This window comes from Staurois parvus, unplaced genomic scaffold (assembly GCF_062004578.1).
Source record: "Staurois parvus isolate SC_StPar_1 unplaced genomic scaffold, SC_StPar_1.0 ptg000011l, whole genome shotgun sequence".
NCBI classification, from domain to species: domain Eukaryota; kingdom Metazoa; phylum Chordata; class Amphibia; order Anura; family Ranidae; genus Staurois; species Staurois parvus.
This window is the reverse complement of record NW_028317807.1, coordinates 9,435,205-9,457,841: the sequence shown is the minus strand read 5'-3', so window position 1 is coordinate 9,457,841 and position 22,637 is coordinate 9,435,205. Positions and strand designations below refer to the sequence as shown.

Sequence of the window (22,637 nt, the reverse complement as noted above, 5' to 3'; positions counted from 1 at the left end):
TTTAGGATGTAACTTGAAGAAGAAGTCAAGTAATTGTCGATATCTGCAGGAGGACATTAGAAAGTCCCCATAAGTAGATTGTAGGGTTGCTACTGACAACAACTTCCCTCCAGGTGCAAATTTAGCACACGTGTTTCCGTCCACCCCACAGGAACGGAAATAATGAACATCCTCCCCAGGAGAGAACCATGGGAAACCTCCCAGCAGTGTCAGAGGAGAAGTCTGGGTTGCAAACACACCATCAGCATTCAGTTTATCCCACACAGTAAGGGGATGTCCAGTCAGAGACCTCTTCCCCGGATTATATCCACGGGGCCCCCACTAGATTCCTGCCTGCCAAGGTCTTCTCCAAAGGCACCCAAAGTTTAGTAGAAGTGTCTTGATGCCAATTCAAGGTCTTGGGCTTGTAATACATAGCTATTTCAGGTAGGCCCACCCCGCCGTCCTGTTTATGTCTGTGTAAGATAGCATAAGGGAGTCTTGGCCATTTTCCATGCCATACAAACTTCAAAAATGCCCGTTTCAGTCGCTGAGAAAAAAAATTTTAGTAGAGAGATCAGAATAGTGCAGAAATATATGATATGAGAGAGGACAGTCATTTTGAGTACATTTATTAATCCAAACCATGTTAAAGGGTAATCGTGCCAGGATTTCAAGTCCCCCATAGTTCTGTCTAGTGCTTTACCATAATTAGGGTAAAGTTGGTCAGATGAGATATGGCTCACCAAATAAGGCAATGATTCCACCCACCAATGTAACTGGAAAGAGTGGCACAACAAGGTAGCCATCTCCAAGGGAACATAGATGGGCAGCAATTCTGACTTATTATAATTAGTTTTAAACTTAAGAGACACTGCCGAACCTACAAAGTTCCTCCATTAGCCCTGGAAGAGAGGTCTGGGGGTGAGTAAAATAAAAAGGAGGTGAGTATACAGTATACTAAAAAAGAGTGGGCATCCAAGGCTTTAGCTTGGATGGGTCATAGTGTTGTTTGTGTTTAATTTCAAGTAAGTCTAAAACCTCCTGCTGTTTCTCTTTCTTTACCCAAGCCCCGTGAGCGATCAATCGCTGTTGAGCGCTAGGAGGGGAAAAGGACAGCGTCACAGGGGAATGATCAGAGATGGTAATGGATTCAACCAAGGCAGAAATAACAGTGCTCAGAAAATACCTTCACCCTGGCATGCATGGCCCTCCAACTATCAAAAAGATGTACAGTGCCTTGAAAAAGTATTCATACCCCTTGAAATTTTACAAGGTGATTTCCTGAATTTTTTTCTTAAATTCTGTCTCTCAGAGTGGGAATGCACCTACAATGTGAATTTCAGACCCCTCCATGATTTCTAAGTGGGAGAACTTGCAAAATCGCAGGGTGTTCAAATACTTCTGTTGCTCACTGTAGATTTAATATATGATCATAGTTCTGCTTTAAGAAGAAAGGCTGGGTTTAACAGTTTTTTAGTAGAGAGCATTTCAGTTTATGATTGCCCCACAGCACAATAACACAATTGTCTATTTTGTGAGACTGTAATCATTATCCATACCTGTAGTATATCCGGATTGTGTCTAGGAGAAACTGAACACCGTACTTTTTGCGGAAAAGTTTTTTGTTGTCTTTAATAATGGTTGACAAGTACTGTATATGCCCTACAAAGAAAGAAAGTACATTGCTCAGAATAAATCATCTATTCAAATATTACAATTTCCATGAAGAATTATAAAAATGCTAGTTAGTTGTTTTTTCTGAATTTTATTGTGTTACAGAATTGGATTTGATAAAACAGCTAAAGTCATCCTCAGGCAATTCATATTATTAAATGTAAATACAAGTCTAATTCTATAAAAAAGAAGTCTGCTTCAAATGCCCTCTTTAGGTTTATTTATATGTTACATCTAGATCACTCTGTGCCAGTGATATATTCTCTCTTTCAAACACCAGAACGATTCTTCAAAAATAAATAAAAGGGTTTTACCTGAACTTACATTTTAAGATTAGCATTTCTGCCAGCTTTTTTTTTCTTTTACTGTTTGTGTTACTATTGTGGAGACATCCCCTGACTACTTATCAAAGTAACAAGAAATATCTTCAATGGGGAGAAAGACAAAGTCAAAAACATAAACACAGATCAAGCTTGGGGGGGGGGGGTATTGTATTGCCACAACTTGCAGTGACACAACCTCTGCCATTTCTTGCACAGCATCATAAAAACAGGAAATAAAGTACATTCTCCCCAACCGCGTCAGACAAATAAAAACCTGACAAAATTTGTAATTTGTCCCAATCCTATCCAAAATTAAAACAGCTAGACTGTACTGTAAAAGAAAGGTCATTGCATGATACTGGACTTTGAAGTGTTGTTAAACCCACATCATTAAAAATGATCAATAAATGCTATATTACATGCTGGTCATGTCAACTCAGTCACTATGGGATTTGTTTTCTGTATTCTGCAAAAAACCTGGTTGATCCTGCTGCTGTTCTCTGTCTCACCCTCCTGTCCATTTCCCCACTCCAGTTAGGGATTTTGCAGGGCAGTGTTGGCAGTCAGTGCACATGCTCAGTTTTCAGCGTATTTTCTACCCTAAGCATTTCCTCCCTATCACATTTGAGCATCCCATGTGGCTATAGAGTCACACATGTGGGAGTATACACAGTAGTAAATGACAGCCTACTCCCGCCCTTCTCCATGCTTGCTAACTAGCTAAACACAATGGGGGTGGGATATTACATCTCGACTGATGTGGCTTCACCTCCCTGTTATTATAAGATACAGGTTGAAGTGGCGTGACACAGCTTGTGACTGGCAGAAATCCACCCACACCATGTTATAGAATAATAAGGCTTACGTTTCATATATATATTTGTATGACAATTTAAAACAGTTTATTTAAATTATTTATTTTTACTCTGTATCCCAAAGTCTGTTTTTTTTTTAATTTTAATTTGACAATGTGATCAGTAGCAGAAGACTAGAAGCTCCTCCTGCTACTGTTTCCCTACAGATAGGCAGGGAAAGAGCTGGGTCATGTGACAGCTGTATATTTATTTATTTATTTATTTCAGGTACTTCTATAGCGCCGTACAATCTAAGGTCCCTAACTCACATTCATACATACACATACTAGGGACCATTTAGACAGGAGCCAATTAACCTTCCAGCATGTCTTTGGAGTGTATGTGGAGTGTAGTGGATTTATATAGCGCCAACGGTTTGCTCAGCACTTTATATTACAGTGGGAGACAATACAGTAACAATACAGTTCGATACAAGAGGGATTTGAGGGCCCTGCTCCTTGGAGCTTACACTCCAGGAGGGAGGGGTGAATGGTACAGTAGGTAGTCACTGTGGGGGATGGAGTGGTTGGAAGAGTAGAGGATTACAGAATTAGCAGAGGGCGGGAAAGGCTTCCCTGAAGAGAAAGGTTTTCAGTGATCACCGAAAGGCAAGTAGAGTAGGTGACAATCGGATAGATTGCGGTAGGGAGTTCCAGAGGATGGGTGACGCCCTGGAGAAGTCTTGGAGACGAGCATGGGAGGAGGAGATAAGGGAGCTAGAGACTAAGAGGTCTTGCGAGAAGCGGAGTGTAAGGTTTGGGTGATATTTAGATATAAGATCGGTTATGTAAGTTGGGGCAGTGTTGTGGATGGCTTTATATGTCATTGTTAGAGTTTTGAAGTAGTCGAGGCGTGATATGACAAGGGAGTGAATGAGTTGCTTAGTGGTTTCAGGGGTTAGGAATGGTCGTATCTTGGAGATGTTGTGGAGGTGAAGTCTACATGATTTTGTCAGCGATTGGATCTGGGGTTGGAAGGACAGATGGGAGTCTAGGATTACACCTAGTACCCAGGCATTAGAGGATGGACTGAGGATAGTGTTAGCGATATTTATGGTGAAGTCAGTGGAGGTGGCGCGGGCAGGGGGGAATACTAGGAGCTCAGTTTTGGAGAGGTTGAGTTTGAGGAAGTGGAGTGACATCCAAGCCGATATGTCGCTTAGTAGGCTAGCGATGCGGGTGGAAACTGAAGGGGTGAGGTGAGAGGTAGATAGATTTGCAATAGATTTGCACTTAGCCACTGTGCTGCCCTATATCAATTAAGAATAAAGATACTTAATGAAAATAATTAAAGTGCCGTCATCCACATACAGAACAAGAAGGGATTATGTAAATTAAACAGTGTCTGTTTAGTTTCACTTTAACACATGACCATTTTTGACACTCACCAATTCGAAAGGGAAAATCTCCGCGATTCCAGATACGGAAGTCAAAAAGAAGATACTGGTACATTTGCTGTAGTAGGAGGGTATTCTTTTCTACTGACACTTGCTCAATTAGTAACTGTACTGACATCAGCACATTCACATCCATAAAGTGCCCTGGTACCTGGAAAGACACAACAGGATTGCATAACCAAACTACCAAGAAAAAAAAAACACTCTCAAAGTAAACATGCCACGTTAGGTAAATACTGTACTGCCAATGCAGATCTCATTTTATAAATACGTTTAGCCTGGCTGTTCGATAGTCAATTCAAACTACACTGCACCTGAGCACCGCAAACCAAAACCACTATTTAATATTCAAAGCACTTCATCCATGTCTCCACGTTTTGTTTTTTTTTTGCTGAGAAATCATTTGAAAAACACCATCTAGCATTTCTGATTGTAGCCATCCTGAATAAGGACAGAAGATTTATGTAGTGTTTCCTTCCTAGAATCCAACTGCCCTTAGCTCAGGAATGCAGGCAGGAGGGTGTGCTTAGCTGAGAAAACCCCTCCTGAAGACTCCTGGAATGTATAACATCATTTGCCTAGGCCTGGAAACCAGGAAGTAACTGAAGAATTGTAAAAAGAAATAGTTTAAAACAAGATAATATGATATACTTTCCTATCTATTTATTGCTAGCAGCATAAGAATTAAAATACAGTGGTACCTCGGTTTACGAATGCCTCAGTTAACGTAATTTTTGGTTTAAGAATGAAAATCCATTGAAAATAATGCCTCGGTTTCCAAATTTTTTTTGCGATACAAAATGCAGGTCAGAGCTGATTTTTAAATGCAATTGCCGGCTTTTTTTTTCTTCACTATAGCTCACAGGATTAGCTGTCACTTTCCCTGGAGTTAAAGGAAACTTTGTTTCTTTTAAGAAACTAAAAGGAAACATTGTTTCTTTTAACTTGGGGAAATAAACTAACAGAAAACGCTCTCTTTTAGCTGGGGGTAAAGTGACAGCTGAATTTCTGAGCTATAGTGAAGAAAGAAAAAAAAAAGTACCATAATAAAAAAAACGGCCTGGGGTCCCTCCTCCCATCCATACCAAGCCCTTCGGGTCTGGTATGGATTTTGAGGGGAACTCTCGTGCCAAAATAAAAAAAAAAATGGTGTGGGGTCCCCCCCATCCATACCAGGCCCTTATCCGAGCATGCAGCCCGGTAGGTCAGGAAAGGGGGCGATAAGCAAGCAACCCCTCCAGAACCATACCAGGCCACATGCCGTCAACATGGGGGGGTACTTTGGGGCAGGGGGGCTCCCCCCACCAAAGTACCTTGTCTCCATACTGATGGGGACAAGGGCCTCTTCCCCACAACTCTGGCCAGTGGTTGTGGGGGTCAGCAGGCAGGGGGCTTATCGAAATCTGGAAGCCCCCTTTAACAAGCGGGGCCCCCAGATCCTGCCCCCCCCATGTGAATGAGTATGGGGTATATAGTCCGATACTCATTCACAAAAAACAAAAAGTGTAGTGTGAAAAAAGACGGGACACAGTCTTTGACAAGTTCTTTATTAAAAGAAAAAACTAAAAGAATGTCCCCTGCAGTAGATCCAACTTCAATCACGATGCCCGCCGCCGACCCGAACCCCGCTGACAGCTGAAACATTAACATATAGTTGTCACTAATAAAATACCGCATGACTTGAAAAAATAACTCATGCGGTATTTTAGTAGCGTTTACTTTTTTCTGACCTCAGGAACGGATTGGTTTTCAATGCATTCCTATGGGAAACAGCATTTCAGTTTATGAACTTTTCGCTATACAAAACGTCCTGCAGAACGAATTAAATTTGTAAACCGAGGTATTACTGTAGTCCATTTTGATTCAGTGAGTGAAGTCCTGCTTTAAGTTACTGACGTAGGAATATATACAGTATGCAGTTTAGGAAAATCAAAAATCATTACCTGCATACTTTTTTCAGATCAGTGACTCGAATATTGAAGCAAGAGCACAGTAGCCTCTTTCTAGTATTTTGAAAATGAGTCATGTAGCGTTTGCCATGTTTATTTTATGCATACAATTTTCATCATAGTGTCTTAGAATCCCATACTGAATATACACAGCTATGAGGCTGTAGGCCCACGGGTTCCTATGCACTGCGCTTTTTCAGAGGAATTCCAGACAACGGGAAATACTGTGCAAACGTTTCAGGCACTTTTGAAAAAAATGCTGTAAAGCGAGTACTTTCAAATAGCAACTGATGAAGTGCATCAACAAAAAAACAACCTAAATCAAATCATTTTTTGGCATGTCTGCCCTTTGCCTTTAATCAATTCTGCGAAGTGCACTTGCACAAGTAAGACATTTGCAGCCATACAGTCCAATGCAAGCATAAACAATTATACCAAACAGGTACTGATTATCAACAAGATACCATGTAGGTTACAATACAATTGTTAAAGTGCATATATTATTATTATTATTATTATACAGGATTTATATAGCGCCAATAGTTTGCTCAGCGCTTTACATTATAATGGGAGACAATACACGAGACAGTACAGTAACAATACGATTCAATACACAAGGGGTTCAAGGGCCCTGCTCCCTGGAGCTTATGTATAGGCAAACTTTTTTTTTCATAGAATGGGGAGTTCTGTCAAGTTTGTATTGCTGTCTGAATCCCCACTCAGATTTCCTCCTCTAATGGTGACCCTAGGAGGATCTGAGCTGTTCTGTGCAAAACCACTGTACAAAGCAGGCAAGTATAACATGTAGGTTATTTTTTTTTTATTGCCTTTATTTTAACTTTAAGCCCAGGTCATCTTGGACCTGCCCAAGCCTGCTTCTGGAGAGTGAAAGAAGCAGCATAGTGATGAGCTCATGTCTCCGACACTCTGCTTTCTCCTCCTATCAGCATGCTCCTGGTCAGCAAATGAACTGGTTGGCTCCTTGTACTACTTTTTCTCACACTCCATCCCTTCTGTACAGGGATACAATAGGCTGATACCAGGTCACTTTCAGGTATTACACTGTATTTAAAAAAAATGTATTTATTGATGTATTAATGATTACAGAGCTGCATTATTTGAGTCTTGTGTAGCTGCCTAGAGTTTGGATTTTAACATTACACAGCTGGGTGTTACCTTCTGTAGCAAAGCCCCCAGAGTGGCTACTCCATGTGAATGAACAAGATTCTCCTGATTGATTGGATGTCTCTGAATAAAGTGTTTCAACATTAAAATAAACGTAGCAACAATGTTCTTTTCCAGACGGGCCTCTGCAAAGTTAAAAACACTGTATGAAACAAAGAGCTGCATATTGTGACCAGATATTGTCCTATTTAGAGAGACCACAAAAAATAGTAATCAATCCCAATTATTCAACTGAAAATTACATCATTCGGTTTTTCTCTTTTGATAAAACAAGTATGGGTTTAAGAAAAAAACTAAATATTAATACTCATCTCCATGTTAGAGCATCAGTGTGATGCAACTGTCCCACAATGGCTCTAAAACCAAGAGTATACAACTGCAGAATCTGTTTGGAGCATAGATCAGTGACTGTACGTCGCTGCTCTCCACTCTGCTCCTCCAGCGCTCACTGGACACCAGGTAGTGGAGAGAGTGGGTGCGGCTTGCTGCGGGCATATTGTTGGGAACCTTACAGAGGCTGGATGACTCTGGGTCACAGGAGTACAAAAGTTAAGTGTAGTCCTGTGACTTATAAAAGCAATACAGCCAAAAAAAAGCTTCGGCTATACATTTCTTTTAAAATGTAGTTCCATGTTTTCAGTCAAATGGGCTTTATTTACTAACTGGAGAGTGCAAAATATGGTGCAGCTCTGTACTGTAGCTAATCAGCTTCTAATGTCAGCTTGTTTAATTAAGCCTTGACAAAGTTTAGAGAAAAAAACCTGGAAGTTGACTAGTTTTGATGCACAGCTGCACCAAATTTTGCACTCTCCAGTTAGTAAATCAACCTCTATATGTTTGTCTGTTGTTCCCATTAACACAGCCTACCTGAAAGAAACTTTTAGAAAATATTTATTTTTTTACTTTCTCTTGAGCAAGCCTTCCGGCAAACTGCAAGAACAATTTCAAAGTGAAAGTAGAAAGAGAAAGTGGTGATAGATTGTGTTATTAACATACAATGCATAATCCAAAAATCCTAATGATCAGAAAATCGTATGAAAAATACCGCTTTCAGAGCGATCGTACGATAACCTGATCATTAGTACACCAAAATTATTTGAAGGGACAAGCACGAAAATATTTCTTGTACGATTTTCGTTTAATCAGTTCAGTTTTCCTCAGTAAATACAATACAAATACATTACATCACCTCTGAATTTTCTTTCTTTCGTACAAGAAGTTTTGTAACTTTAGTAACCTCTTCACTTTCGATATGGGACTAGCATGCAAAAAAACCAGACGATCATTCGTAGAATATTCTCACCCTGTCTACAGGGCTTAAGAGAGTTTTAACCCTAGGACAGTGTTCAAATCTAGTTTACAACTGATAATGGGATCTGCCAGCACAGTACAGGCACTGTTAATTTATAATGAACCTATCTTTAAAACAACCCATTCAGTTTAAAATAGAAATGAAAGGCAAACATTTGTGTGTATATATCATTATGAAACACCTTTTTAAAAAAAAAAATTAATAAATGATTACATTTATTTTCTAAAAATGCACAAAGGGCTTAAAGAGCTAGGGATGGAGAAGCAGCAGTACACTGATCTTTCCTGTGAAAGGCTGTGTAGTGGGGCATGTCAGCAGAAGTTTGAAGACAGGCAGGCTGTTCTCCCAGCACAGCAATGAAACTGACCATGCTGGGAAGTACAGTGCTGCTCTGCCTAGTGTGGTCAGTTTGATATCAGAAAGCAGGGGGACTGGCAGGAACACCAGGTATTTCAAACAAAGTAGGCAAAAAAAAGGATATTAAATAAAAGAAGAACAGGATATTTTATCACAAGCAACAGGAACAACAGACACATATTAGGAATATGAAATGCTGGGGTAACATATTCTTTAAGTTATGCAGTATGGAAATGGCAAAAACATGAAACAAATATAAAGCAGGTGTTATCCTACTTTGGTTGCAAAAATGGGAATACCCTCTAGAACTGTTGCATCTAAATCTCATCCTGGAGTTGTACCTCTTTTAAAAGTCAAAGACACTATCACAGTATAAAAAGTTATTTCTATGAATCCATTAAACTGTTGGAATCACCAGCCTATTTTTATTTGTTATGGATAAATCAAAAACATTCTGGAACTTCATACAATCAACAGTGGAAGACGTGATTCAAATACATGATTTTTTTTAGAGAATATAATTAGACCATTTCAATCAGCAGTAAGCACATAACTAATGCTAATCGATCCTATTACTGGGCAGTTGACACTTGGATGCATGAGAGTGGGTGACTACTCTAATACAGACTACAGGAAAATGGCTGAGCATGTGCAATTTGCTATCTCAGAGTAAGCACAGTCTGTAGTGGGGCATGTCTATGAGATGGGGAAGGTCAAAGGCAGAAGTCAATTCACCCCAACTTGTTTTAAAAGTAGAGTCATACTTTAAAATAACTTTGGGAAACTGCAAAATTAACATAAATCTAGGATCAAACGGTATTATTTTAGGAAATATATTATGGATCAGACAGAAAGAATGGGGGTGGATGGAGATGGCTTAACGGTCACAGTAAACACAAGCAACTGTGGAAAAGTTGATTATTAGTCCCCTAAAGTCATTTTAAGGGCTTAAGTTATTGTAGATAGATTGGATGCGGTTGCTGAGAAAAATAACCAGCAAATGGCTACTTGCATTGCTTTACTGTATAAGCCTGATAACGTGTACATCTGTGCCATTTGATTATTTTTACCTGAAGCTTTTGTAGAAGACAGAACAACAAAATCTCCTTCTGTTGGGGTTATTAGTTCTGGGGGCAAAAAGACAGGCTCTGATTTTTGACAGGCTGATTCATTTAATACACTGATATGTTCCAACAGTGGAAATAATGTATTGACTCCACCAATGCAGTTGATAATGTCCTAAAAGAGATATAAAAGGAAGTCAGCTTTTTTCATAAGTAAAAGAATTGATTTACAGTCCTGGTGTCCACTTTACCCAGCACAATAATCTCAAAGTATAATGATACGGCCATAAGACTCGGGGCACAATTGTTTCCTGTATAACAATGCCTTCTTGTTCTGATTCTCTGCACTGCTATTTGATGTCGATCATAGGATTTCTTTCCTTGTAAATTTAACAGCACTAGACAGTTTTTATCTTAACACTGCTGTGCATGAAATCTCTATAGAGTCCACAAGAGAGCTTAGTGTCAGTACAGTGGCTTAGCAGATAGCTCTTCTGCCCCACAGCACTTAGGTTCTTGGTTTTAATCCCAGCCAGTACACTACTTGCATTGAGCTTGTGTGTTTTCCCTGTGCTTGTGTGGGGTTCCTCCTGGTACTCTGGTTTCCTCCCACTCTGGTATGTTAATTGGCTTCTGTCTAAGCTGGCCCTAGTATGTGTGCATGAATTTAAGAAATGTATGTGAGTTTTGGACCTTAAACTGGTCATAGATTAATCGAAATTCAGCTAGTTCAGCAGTGACTGGCTGAATTTCGATCCATGTGTGGCTGCCTCTGCTTTGCAGAAGTCAATTGTTAAATCAACTTCTTTGAATGGGAATGTTGAAAACATTTTCTTGATCAGCATCTGCAGCCACTAATCAGTATATTCTGACTTTGTGAATACTACCCTCAGAATAAAATGTCTCAGCAGGACAGATTCCGCTCTCCACCTTGCTTGTGTGGATGTAGGAATCTATCCCACTGAGTGTTTAACCGCCTCCCGCCCACCATATAGTACAATGACAGGCGCAAGGTGGTTCTCTCTGGGAGGATGTCATATGACGTCCTCCCATTCTAACTGTCCAATCACAGCTGATCGCATGTAAGTAGGGAAATGCCGGTTATCGGCATTTCTCTCCTCACGAGCTGTCAAGCTGACAGCTCGAGAGGAGAGCCGGTAATCAGCATTCCTTGGAGGGGACATATGCAGTGATCATCAGGGCACTGTTGATCAGTGTGCCCTGATGATCTGTGTAGCCCCAGCAGTGCCACCTGTCAGTGTCCATCAGTGCCAGCTGTCAGTGCCCATCAGTGCCACATCAATGCCACATATCATTACCTATCAGTGCATATCAATGCCCATCTGAGCTGCCTTTCAGTGTCACCCATCAGTGCCAGTCAGTGCCACCTATCAATGCCAGTCAGTGCCACCTATCAGTGCCGCCTATCAGTGCCAGTCAGTGGCGCCTATCAGTGCCCGTCAGTGCTGCCTATCAGTGCCGCCTAACAGTGCCAGTCAGTGCCTCCTATCAGTGCCCATCAGTGCTGCCTATCAGTGCCGCCTAACAGTGCCAGTCAGTGTCTCCTATCAGTGCCATATATGAATGCTGCCTTTCAGTGTCCATCAGTGATGCCTGTCAATGCCCATCAGTGCCACCTACCAGTGCTTCATCAGTGCCACCTACCAGTACCTCATCAGTGCCACCTATCAGTGCCCATCACTATAGCCTCATTAGCGCACATCAGTGAAGAAGAAAAAACACTTATTTACAAAATTTTAAAAAAAGGACCAGCAACAAAAACATTTATAAGGTTTTACCCCTCTCCATTCTATCCAAAATTTTAAAAAAAGACTTCACTGGAGTTGAGCTTTAAAAGAGATATATGGGAATAGTTTTTTTTTTTAATTACCCCTAGGTGGATGCAGCAACGATTCGATCTGCATCTGTCCACCGCTGGCTCGAAGGGTGAGAACTGAGCGATCAGACACCACTGATCACTACATACTCCCTGCTGCTCTGAGCAGAAAGCCGGGACTGTCAGTCACATAGAGTCTTCAAATCCATACTGGATAATATCAGTTATGTATGGGAATGGTTTCCCCAACTCTCTTACAAATCACATCCTTCTGCAGCCATTAGTCATAACCCAAGCAAAAACAAGTTGGTAGCAAAATGCACAGCAAGCCAGCAAAGTAAGATTCAAGTTTATGAATACACAGTTGACTGAGCAGAGGGGCAGGTATGCACTCATTACCTCCTTGTAGGAAACTAAACACTTTAAGTTACTTCATTTTATAATTGTAAAAGTTGCCTTACTTAATATGGCAAACAGCAATGTGGAAAGTACAGTAACTAATAGTGACCAATTTTATCACCTTTTTTTTTTTCTTAATTTCCACAGCACGCCAATGTATGGTAAATCTTGAATCTTCATGCGGTCCTATTATTGTGCATGTAAATGCTGATGTTTTTGTGTTTTTTTTTTCAAAGACTGAATTATATGTGGTTAATCTAATGCAGCAGTTAAATACATTATATCTACTGGAAAATATTTAGTCAAGTTACACTAGAGGGTCTTTTTTTCCACACAAGATTTACATACTTCATAATTGGATTTATTTGAAAAAAATTTTGAATCCTGGGTTTTAAAACATTTGTAAATTAACTCCTAGGTATGATATATGATGACTTGTTATCGTAGGAAAACATAAAAACGGATACCTTGATGTCCCAGTTCACAACTTTGTTCCCTGTCAATCGTCCATGTAATAGGTTTTGTGATAAATCGAGACAGATGGGATTTCCACAAGCCTGAGCAAACAGGTAAATAAACAAAATACATTACACTGACCATTAGATCATAAACGAGCACAAATATTAACATATGGCTGTATGAGTGAGCCAGCTGACATCTTTGACTTTGACCTAAGCACTGCAAAGTTGATACTGTTATCCATCACACTCATTCACCTGTTAAAGGGTCTTGTGCTTCATGTTTCCATCTTATCTCTCTTAAGAATCCTTGCATAATAAGATAACTCAACATATGTCTTCAACATATTAATAAAGTATATTCATAACTGCAAGGTCAGCTTTTGAAGGACTGACCCTCTGCACGCATGCATACAGTGGCAAATGTGTACCATACTCATACCCATCCATTACTCACGCCCTGTCCATGCACAAGAACATGTATATTTATGTCAATTATAATGCAATTTAGTCCTGCATCACAGGAACAATGAATGAATGAAGCTCCCACTGTGTTTAGTGCAAGTTGATATACAGTTTTTTTTCACAGCAGGAGCTAAAATACCTTTTTTTTCACCCAGTGAACACCAACAAAGTGCAGAGGTGTAAGCTGTCCCTATTGTAAACCCTGTTTGCCAGCAGAAAAAAAACGCTAAACGTTCCTAAACGCTACTAAAATGCTCTACTAAACCAGCTTTTAGTCTAGCTTTTTATTTCCCCTATATGTACTGTAAAAACACTAATAAAATCCTAAGGCTACTACAAGGCTAATAAAAAAAAAACGCTATTGCCAGCATTTTTTATCCAGCGTTTTTTCAACTTAAAAAAGGCTAGTGTGCATGGAGCCTTCATATAAGTCTTTCGTATGTAATATTGCAATACTATTTATGACTGAATTCAGTTTCTTGCCTTGTCCTGATCGGTTCTCTTACGGTTCTGGCAAAATAAAGTGGAGCAGAGAGAACCACATTCACTAACACTTGTCACATGTATTCCAAACACAAGTAAAGAGAAGATGTTTCAGCTAACCTTTGGTGTGTAATAAAGGAGAAGTTTGTTAGGTAAGTCTGCTAATTCTGAGTCTCCTGATTTCCAAGGATTCAAGGTATTAGGACCTGAAAAATAAAAAGATATAAAAATACCCATAGCTGCAATCTTCTGCATGCAATAGTTTTGGCTTCATATAAGATACTAATGGTAATTATAACAAACCAAGCTGATGGCACTTACCAGCCAAATACAGTGCCTTCACATGTGTAGCTTGCAATGCATCATGAAATATGAGAACTGATCCAAGCTGACCCTCAAGTGATGTTGGAGTTCCCCATTCACTATCCTGAGTGCCTGCAGATATTACTTTGATAGAATCAGTTTTTCCCGGAGAACCACTTCTGGAGGGTGAAGACAAAATACCACCCAGTGATGACCGACTTGTGTTGCATGGTGGTGAAACAGGTGGGTCTGGAATCTGAGAAGGGGGTGGTGTGTTGGTCTTTTGACCAGCAGATCCAATGCAGCAAAAAGTAAATGGCTGAAAGACAAAATGAGACAAATTTAAAGTGTTACTAAACCCACAACAGTAAAATCAGTCTGTATATGCAGTAAAGCATGCTTGTTATACATGCTGTGGAACCTAAGGGGTTAATCCTCTGCATTGTGTAAAAAGGCTGTTTGATTCTGTCTTCTCTAATCCTCCCCTTCTTCCACTGTACCCAAACCATCTGCTCATAGTACCGAGATCTTGGAGTCACTCTGCACATGCTCAGTTTAGTGTGTATTGCTAGAGTTTTTTTTTTCTTTGGGAGGGTGCATGGGATCAGCACAGGGCCAATCAGCACTGTCCAAACAGAGGGTCAGGGGCTATGCAGCCTCAAAGGACAGTCAGACGAGAATGAAAACTCCTTCCACAAGCTTTAACCAGTGCTCAGCTGGACACTAATAGAAGTAACAAGACTGCTACATACTGCTGATGAGAAAAGGTATACAGTATCTCACAGAAGTGAGTACACCCCTTACATTTTTGTAAATATATTATTTTATCTTTTCATGTGGCAACACTGAAGAAATGACACTTTGCTAAAATGAGACGTAGTGAGTGTACAGCTTGTATACCAGTGTAAATTTGCTGTCCCCTCAAAATAACTCAACACAGCCATTAATGTCTAAACCGCTGGCAACAAAAGTGAGTACACCCCCAAGTGAAAATGTCCAAATTGAGCCCAAAGTGTCAATATTTTGTGTGGCCACCATTATTTTCCAGCACTGCCTTAACCCTCTTGGGCATGGAGTTCACCAGAGCTCCACAGGTTGCCACTGGAGTCCTCTTCCACTCCTCCATGACAACATCACGGAGCTGGTGGATGTTAGAGACCTTGTGCTCCTCCACCTTCCGTTTGAGGATGCCCCACGGATGCTCAATAGGGTTTAGGTCTGGAGACATGCTTGGCCAGTCCATCACCTTTACCCTCAGCTTCTTTAGCAAGGCAGTGGATGTGTTGGAGGTGTGTTTGGGGTTGTGATCATGTTGGAATACTGCCCTCCGAAGGGAGGGGATAATGCTGTGCTTCATTATGTCATATTATATGTTGGCATTCATGGTTCCCTCAATGAACTGTAGCTCCCCAGTGCTAGCAGCACTCATGCAGACCCAGACCATGACACTCCCACTAACATGCTTGGCTGTAGGCAAGACACACTTGTCTTTGTACTCCTCAGCTGGTTGCCGCCACACACGCTTGACACCATCTGAACCAAATAAGTTTATCTTGGTCTCATCAGATCACAGGACAAGGTTCCAGTAATACATGTCCTTAGTCTGCTTGTCTTCAGCAAACTGTTTGCGGGCTTTCTTGTGCATCATCTTTAGAAGAGGCTTTCTTCTGGGACAACAGCCATGCAGAACAATTTGATGCAATGTGCGGCATATGGTCTTAGCACTGACAGGCTGACCCCTCCATCCCTTCAACCTCTGCAGCAATGCTGGCAGCACTCATACGTCTATTTCCCAAAGACAACCTCTGGATATGACGCTGAGCACTTGCACTCAACTTTGGTAGACCATGGGAAGGCCTGTTCTAACTGGAACCTGTCCTGTTAAACTGCTGTATGTTCTTGGCCACTGTGCTGCAGCTCAATTTCAGGGTCTTGGCAATCTTCTTATAGCCTAGGCCGTCTTTATGTAGAGCAACAATATTTTTTTTCAGATCCTCAGAGTTCTTTGCCATGAGGTGCCATGTTGAACTTCAAGTGACCAGTATGAGAGAGTGAGAGCGATAACACCAAATTTAACACACCTGAGTCCTAGTAACACTAACCTGTCACATGACACCGAGGAGGAAAAATGGCTAATTGGGCCCAATTTGGACATTTTCACTTAGGGGTGTACTCACTTTTGTTGCCAGCGGTTTATACATTAATGGCAGTGTGTTGAGTTATTTTGAGGGACAGCAAATTTACACTGTTATACAAGCTGTATACTCACTACTTTACATTGTAGCAAAGTGTCATTTCTTCAGTGTTGTCACATGAAAAGATATAATAAAATATTTACAAAAATGTGAGGGGTGTACTCACTTCTGTGAGATAGTGTATACCTTTTTTCATCAGCAGTATATAGCAGTTTTGTTATTTCTATTAGTGTCCAGCTGAGCACTGGTAAAAGCTTGTGGGAGGAGTTTTCATTCTCCTCTGACTGTGAGATACTGTATATTGTACATTTAAATTAATCTGCCACAACACAAGTTTCTTGTGTGTAAAGCTACAGGTAGAAACAGTTACACTAGCTAACAGCTGTGTAGTTCTAGAACAGCCTGAGAGTTGGGAAAGTGGTCACTGGATTCTTAAAATGGGTATTTTATTTTCCAAAAAGATTCCTTTTAAGTTTTACTTACTTCGCTCATAGAAGGAAACTTGAGAGGGGCTGATACTTTCAGCTGTCCGTTAACATATATGTACACATCGCTTCGCCCAAAAAATCCTAAAGACCTTTTTCCTGGTATGTGGACAATCGTGACACTGTGCTGTTGAGAGAAAACACAAAACACATTATAATGTACAAAAGACAGTGCAAAGAGCAGAGTGCTATATGCAAAGTGCCACACTCATTGCAGCTAAGCAGAATTCATCCTGGCTTGACCTCAGTAAAGTGAAATCTAATTTATAATGGTTACTGCAATTTTCAGTTCGTGTTTTCCTACTTACATTGTTTTTTAATACATGAGCACGTTATTATATTTTTAACTTGCATTCTCTCTACCTTCCCTGACTGAGCAAAACCCTTAATTTGTTTTATATGCTCCCCCTCCCATGCGCTGCAGCACCCAGAGGGGGTGGGGGTTACAGTAGCAGAGGCAGTGCTGTCAATCCAGAAAACATTGAGCAGGGCTCAATATAACCGGGTGCCTACTGACAGTATGACAATACTGATATCCAACCAAGCCATCTCTCATTCAAATGTAGCGCAAGCAGATACAGTCTAAGGGCCAGTTCATACTACATGTGTTTCAGATGCTTTTTTTTCTGCATCCAAAATGCACAGAAAGTACATTATATGGTTGTCAATGCCATAGTTCACATCAGTGCTTGCAGTTCCAGTAGGTCCCGGTTGCAGAAAAAAAAGTAGAACATGCTGCATTTTTTCTGCACAGAACTGTACTGGAACGCAGTAAAATGCACAAAATTGCACCGGAACGCACTAAAAACGCTCTGGAACGCACATGTCCCTATTTAAATTGAAGAAAAAGAGAAGGGAAAAATTTACTGGAATGCATAAAAAAACGCAGTGGACTGTGTCAAAAATGCATCAAAACTGAACTGGAACAAAAACGCATCCAGAACACATCTGAACTGCGTTTCTATAGTGTGAACCGGCCCTAAGGGCTAGTTCACACAGGATGCCGTTCAGTGCATTTTGTTCCTGCATCAAAAATGCATGCAGAGTGTTTTCCATGTAATCCAATGGCATTAGTTCACACCAGTGCAGTTCTAGTTAGCTTCCGTTGCAGAGAAAAAAAAAAGTAGAGCATGCTGCATTTTTTCTACACAGAACTGTACTGGAACATAGCAAACTGCATCAAAACTGCAGAGGAACGGGGTGTGGTGTGAACTGTAAGGAAAAACGTATCCAGGATGCACCCGGAGTGCATTTTTGTGGCGCGAACTGGCCCTAAAAGAGGGTGGCAACACTGCTGTGAATTCAGGAGCAGAGCAGCATCGTTCTCACCCCATTACAGGAATCTGCATTAGTTGGACTTCATTGGTAAGCGCAACAAGTATTTGTGGGACTTTACAGTGGGAAAAAGAGAAAACTGCAGATTTTTGTTAATAGTGGAACATAGTTTTACCTTACCAATTTGGTTAGACTATTATATTTTGAGTTATTTCTGCAGTGCTAACCTAAGCATAATCTAATAAGACTTGAACATGTTTTACAAGCTTAGTCTTAAATAAATATATTATTGTATTAACTATAGAGATGTACTGATTAGCTACTAAAAGGAGCTCACTGAGTCTCTGTCCAAATATGTTGTCTCTCATTTAACAACTGTTGAGATAAGATATCAGCCACATTGGGGATGCGTTATGAGTCGGACGACTTATGCCTCGGACACACGAAGATAATATTGGACGAATGATTGTCTGTTTTTTGGGGGATTTTTTTGCATGCTAGTCTCCATATCGAAAATTAAAAGGTTACTCAACTTACAAAAATTCTCGTATGACAGAGTAGAATTTCATAAGTGATGTAATGTATTCTATTGTATTTTCAAGCGAAAACTGTACTGATTGAACGAACATAATACGATCTGGTATCTTACAAGAAAGATTTTCATGTTTGTCCCTTGAGATAATTTTGGATGAACTGTCGTGACCGGCTGTCGAAAGCGGTGTACTAACGATCAGATTATTGTACAACTGCTTAGAAAGAGGTATTTTTTGTTTTTCTGATCATGTCTACGAGGCTTAAGGCTGGCCATACATTATACAATTTACTTATTCAATTTCCTTTAGAGTTACCTTCAACTATATAGTGCAAGGATCAGATGCAAGTTGAAAGTGTTTAGGTTTGACCTCAGATTATACAGTTTTGGTAAATCTAAAGGAAAATTGTATAATGTATGGCCAGCCAGCTTTATAGGCTTGTAATTTAAGAAGGAGCATGAAGTACATCAATTATGTAGCATTACTAAGCAGGATATAGAACCTGTATATATAAAGAGGAAATATGACTATCCCATTCTATGTACATATATAACTTCCAATGACACACAAAAACAAGGTTTTTAAAATGCACTAATAAGATTATTTGTATCAAGCTAATCTTTTTTTATTTTACATGTATACCTAAAAAAATACTTTGAAAAGACTATATATTCTGTTAACACTAATCAATCTGTAATGTAGGCTCTTTTTTGATCTGTATCTACATCTTCCTTTTTGTACAGATGTGGAGTAAACTGCACTTACCCACAAAGAATCACAGAAGCAGTGATCAGGCAATATAACAGTAGTGTATTCCTTTTTAGTGCATACTGCAACAACCAGAAATCCAGAAGATGTGATAAAGGCTTCAAACCCCATGCCACTGCTGGTAAAGAAGCTGAAATCAAAGAAATAATTTAATGAATGAGAGACTAGCTGTAGAGAAAAATCTTATTTCAATTATTCATCCGCTGAATTCAGAAATCAAAACCACCACACTTCAGTGTCACTTTGTAACACTGAAGATCGCTAGTCAAATGATGCTCAGAGACAATGTCATAACTATCATGACATGACAGGAAAACAAAGTCTTCAACCACAGCTTCATTATCTATGAGCAAAATTTATGTCAGCTACTATAGCACATTATAATAAATATGTTAGAGTACATGTACAGGAAAAACTTTCTGTATCCAAAACTAGAGAGATTCCCCACCTTTTTTTTGTCCTGGTAGCCACTGTCACCAAGACAAGAAATAAATGAAAATTCTAAAATATTGGACTTGTAATGAAAGCAAGAGGTGGGGAACTCGTCCAACAGGGACAAATGTTCCAATGACAGTTGTCTAAGGTGAGATTCCCGTAACTTTAGGAAGATTTCCTCTCACTTCCAGTCTACATCCCTAGCAGGACACAGACAGCAAAAAAACGAATAGGGGATTTAAACACACAGTACTCTAAATCTAAAAAACAAAATGTTTTGGCTATGCAAACTTACAGTAGCTTAGAGCGACACAATAATAAAGCCAGTATGCAGATACCCTTTAAAATGGAACTACACTCTCTAATCCTTTACAGCCAAATCAAGTGCCATCTTAGTCTCTAGATCTGTAAAGGCCAGGGTGCGGCCATTTGAAAGCTTGAAGGTTCAGCTGAGAGTTTAGTTTCACTTTTAATGTTACATTTTAGGGTTGCTGATTGATAAACATTTTAAGTATAGCTAAACAATTTATAAGCATATTAGCCTCAACTGTATCATTTGTCTACTTGTTTTAAAGGGTCATTCTACCCAAAACTGATATTTCAAAATTGATATCATCTCTGCATTTGAACTCCAAGAAGTGCACACCTAATGCGGCCCTTGTGTAATATTTCTACTCTACTTGATGTTTGCTACAGGAGGAGCTGCAGCAGATAAAAGTCAGTGGAAAAGCCCACAACTTGAAGTCACAAACAATAACAAGGAGACTTCACTTTTTAGTGTACATAAAATATCAAAGTAGTCAGTATCTGACTTCAGCATTTAACTAAGATATCACTTTTGGGGGATGAACCTTTGAGTCAAGAATAAGAAGGCTATATTGGATCATTCTTTTAAAATGTATCAACAAGTTCAAGGACTTGTGACCTTCTAAGTGACACTAATATTTTATATTGTTAATGTTAGTTAAATGCACTCTACATCTTAGAATATATTCTGACAATTCTCTCATATGCAAGGCCCTTTTTACCTACTCTGTCCCAGTCTGCTTTATTTCTAACGGTTATTTTTTTACAAAAATTAAAAGAAATAAGACCATGTAACATTTGCCTTAGAAAGTAATGAAAAGTTTAGACTGACTTTGTGTTTATATTGTTTAGATACACTACCTATATAGCTGTTTTCTTTTCATGCCACTGCTGGAAATTCCAATGGTGGACTGGTCTTGGTCAAGACAGAACCAGGCATTAAATGTGAAAGCGGAGCCAGGCCATTTCTGAATGGTGGGTATAGCAATTCCTGATGAGCTATGGGACAAATTAAAGTACTGCAAGGCACTCTCCAGTCCCTGTTTACGGGCAATAGTGAGCATGGCTCGGGTCACAGGAACAACATAAGGGTGGCTGTTTTTGGGTTCATTTGTCCTCAGCATAGCAATAAGATGAAATAATTCCTCCGAGCTCATTGACTGGCTGCCCAATGACCCCAAAAGACTGATTAAGTTTTCCGCACAGATTCGGTGCAAGGAATAGTGAGCAGTGAGTGTCTCGATAATCCGAATGACCATGCTGGCATTGACACACATAGTCCGACTCTGCTTATTTATACAACAAATCCTTTTTAACCAGTCTGAGATGAAGTTCTGTAGATCATGAGACACAATTTCTGGTAGCCACTGTATAAGAAGGAGCAAAGGCTGGACATTACTGATGCCATAAATCCCAACTGAAGCATGTTCGCCTTCCACAGCCTGAAGATGGGAGAAAGAACAAAAAAAGTCAGCAGAGCGGATGATTAATAAACTAACACAGTATAGACCTAACATCATCTGTCTGAAGACGACATGGAAGAGGAAGACCGTAGCAGGCATTTTTAACCTGTGTTACAAGATGCCTCTTATATTAAATTCAGTATTTAATTTGCTTGAGCCAAATGGAATTCTTCAGTTTCTACTACTTAATAAATACATACTATATACACAGGTGGAATACAGAGATGGAAGTGGTTTTTAATAGCCAACAGATTTGAATTTTTGTCCATGTTGTCCTGAGATTTATGCAGTTCTTCCACAAAGCATAGTCCTGCCTGGCAGGGGTGGGGACCTAGTTTTTCAAGTCACCTGATCTTTCCTGCTGAAATTTCTATTTCACTTACAGGTCTCTTCACTCTGCAGAATGGGACTGGGCAGTGAAAGAAGCATTACACTGATAAGCTCATCTGTCACTCTGCTCTCTCCTCCTAGCATCATGCACAACACAGCTGACTGGATCTTTATGCTGCTTCTACCACCCCTTCTCTGAGCTCTGCTGTACAGTAAATAGCAAGCAGAAGATGCCAATTCAAATTCAGTTACTTACACTGCTTGAATTTACTAAAAAAAAACTGATGCATTATAAGTGCAACAGTTTATTTCCACAGTTCAAAAACTATAAAAACTATAATATATTGGAGAGTTAACATGCTTCAACTTGACACAAAAGCAGTACTAGAAGTAGGTCACAAACACAGAGGGGTGGGACCTGTATCCCTTAATGAACTCCAAGAAATGGATTTTATGCCAAGTACAAAAATTAGGATATTTGACTTACCAGTAAAATATCTTTTTTGGGGTACATTACGGGATGCACGATCATTAGACATTACACTGAGTATGCAGATACCTTCAGGTATTTATATAAACCAAGTATTTGCACTAAAAAAAGATTTTCCCTTTTCTATCCTAATTATTAATTGCCAGCTGCTGGATAATATTATCCCTCAGATAATTACTATATATTCATATAAACATACAGCGCTCCCTTACACCATGATACACTCAATAATTGATAAGATAATTTATATCACATACATAAAAAAATACTATATGAACAAACTGTTTCCAAAGCTAAATGTGATCAAATCACTAAT

At 39.7% G+C, this 22,637-nt stretch overlaps 1 protein-coding gene across 2 annotated transcripts in view; it reads right to left on the bottom strand.

Annotated features, from left to right (window-relative positions):
• The window catches only part of NBEAL1 (neurobeachin like 1), a 241,734-nt gene that overhangs the window by 93,040 nt on the left and 126,057 nt on the right, over positions 1-22,637 (bottom strand). For both annotated transcript variants that reach the window (XM_089670591.1, XM_089670583.1), the window contains 10 exons: positions 20,900-21,480; positions 19,295-19,427; positions 16,720-16,848; positions 14,060-14,360; positions 13,859-13,944; positions 12,800-12,889; positions 10,103-10,271; positions 7,355-7,488; positions 4,221-4,380; positions 1,542-1,644 (listed from right to left, as the gene is read on the bottom strand). In XM_089670591.1, the coding sequence (XP_089526717.1) occupies positions 1,542-1,644; positions 4,221-4,380; positions 7,355-7,488; positions 10,103-10,271; positions 12,800-12,889; positions 13,859-13,944; positions 14,060-14,360; positions 16,720-16,848; positions 19,295-19,427; positions 20,900-21,480 (1,886 nt within the window). The remainder of the gene's footprint in view (positions 1-1,541; positions 1,645-4,220; positions 4,381-7,354; positions 7,489-10,102; positions 10,272-12,799; positions 12,890-13,858; positions 13,945-14,059; positions 14,361-16,719; positions 16,849-19,294; positions 19,428-20,899; positions 21,481-22,637) is intronic.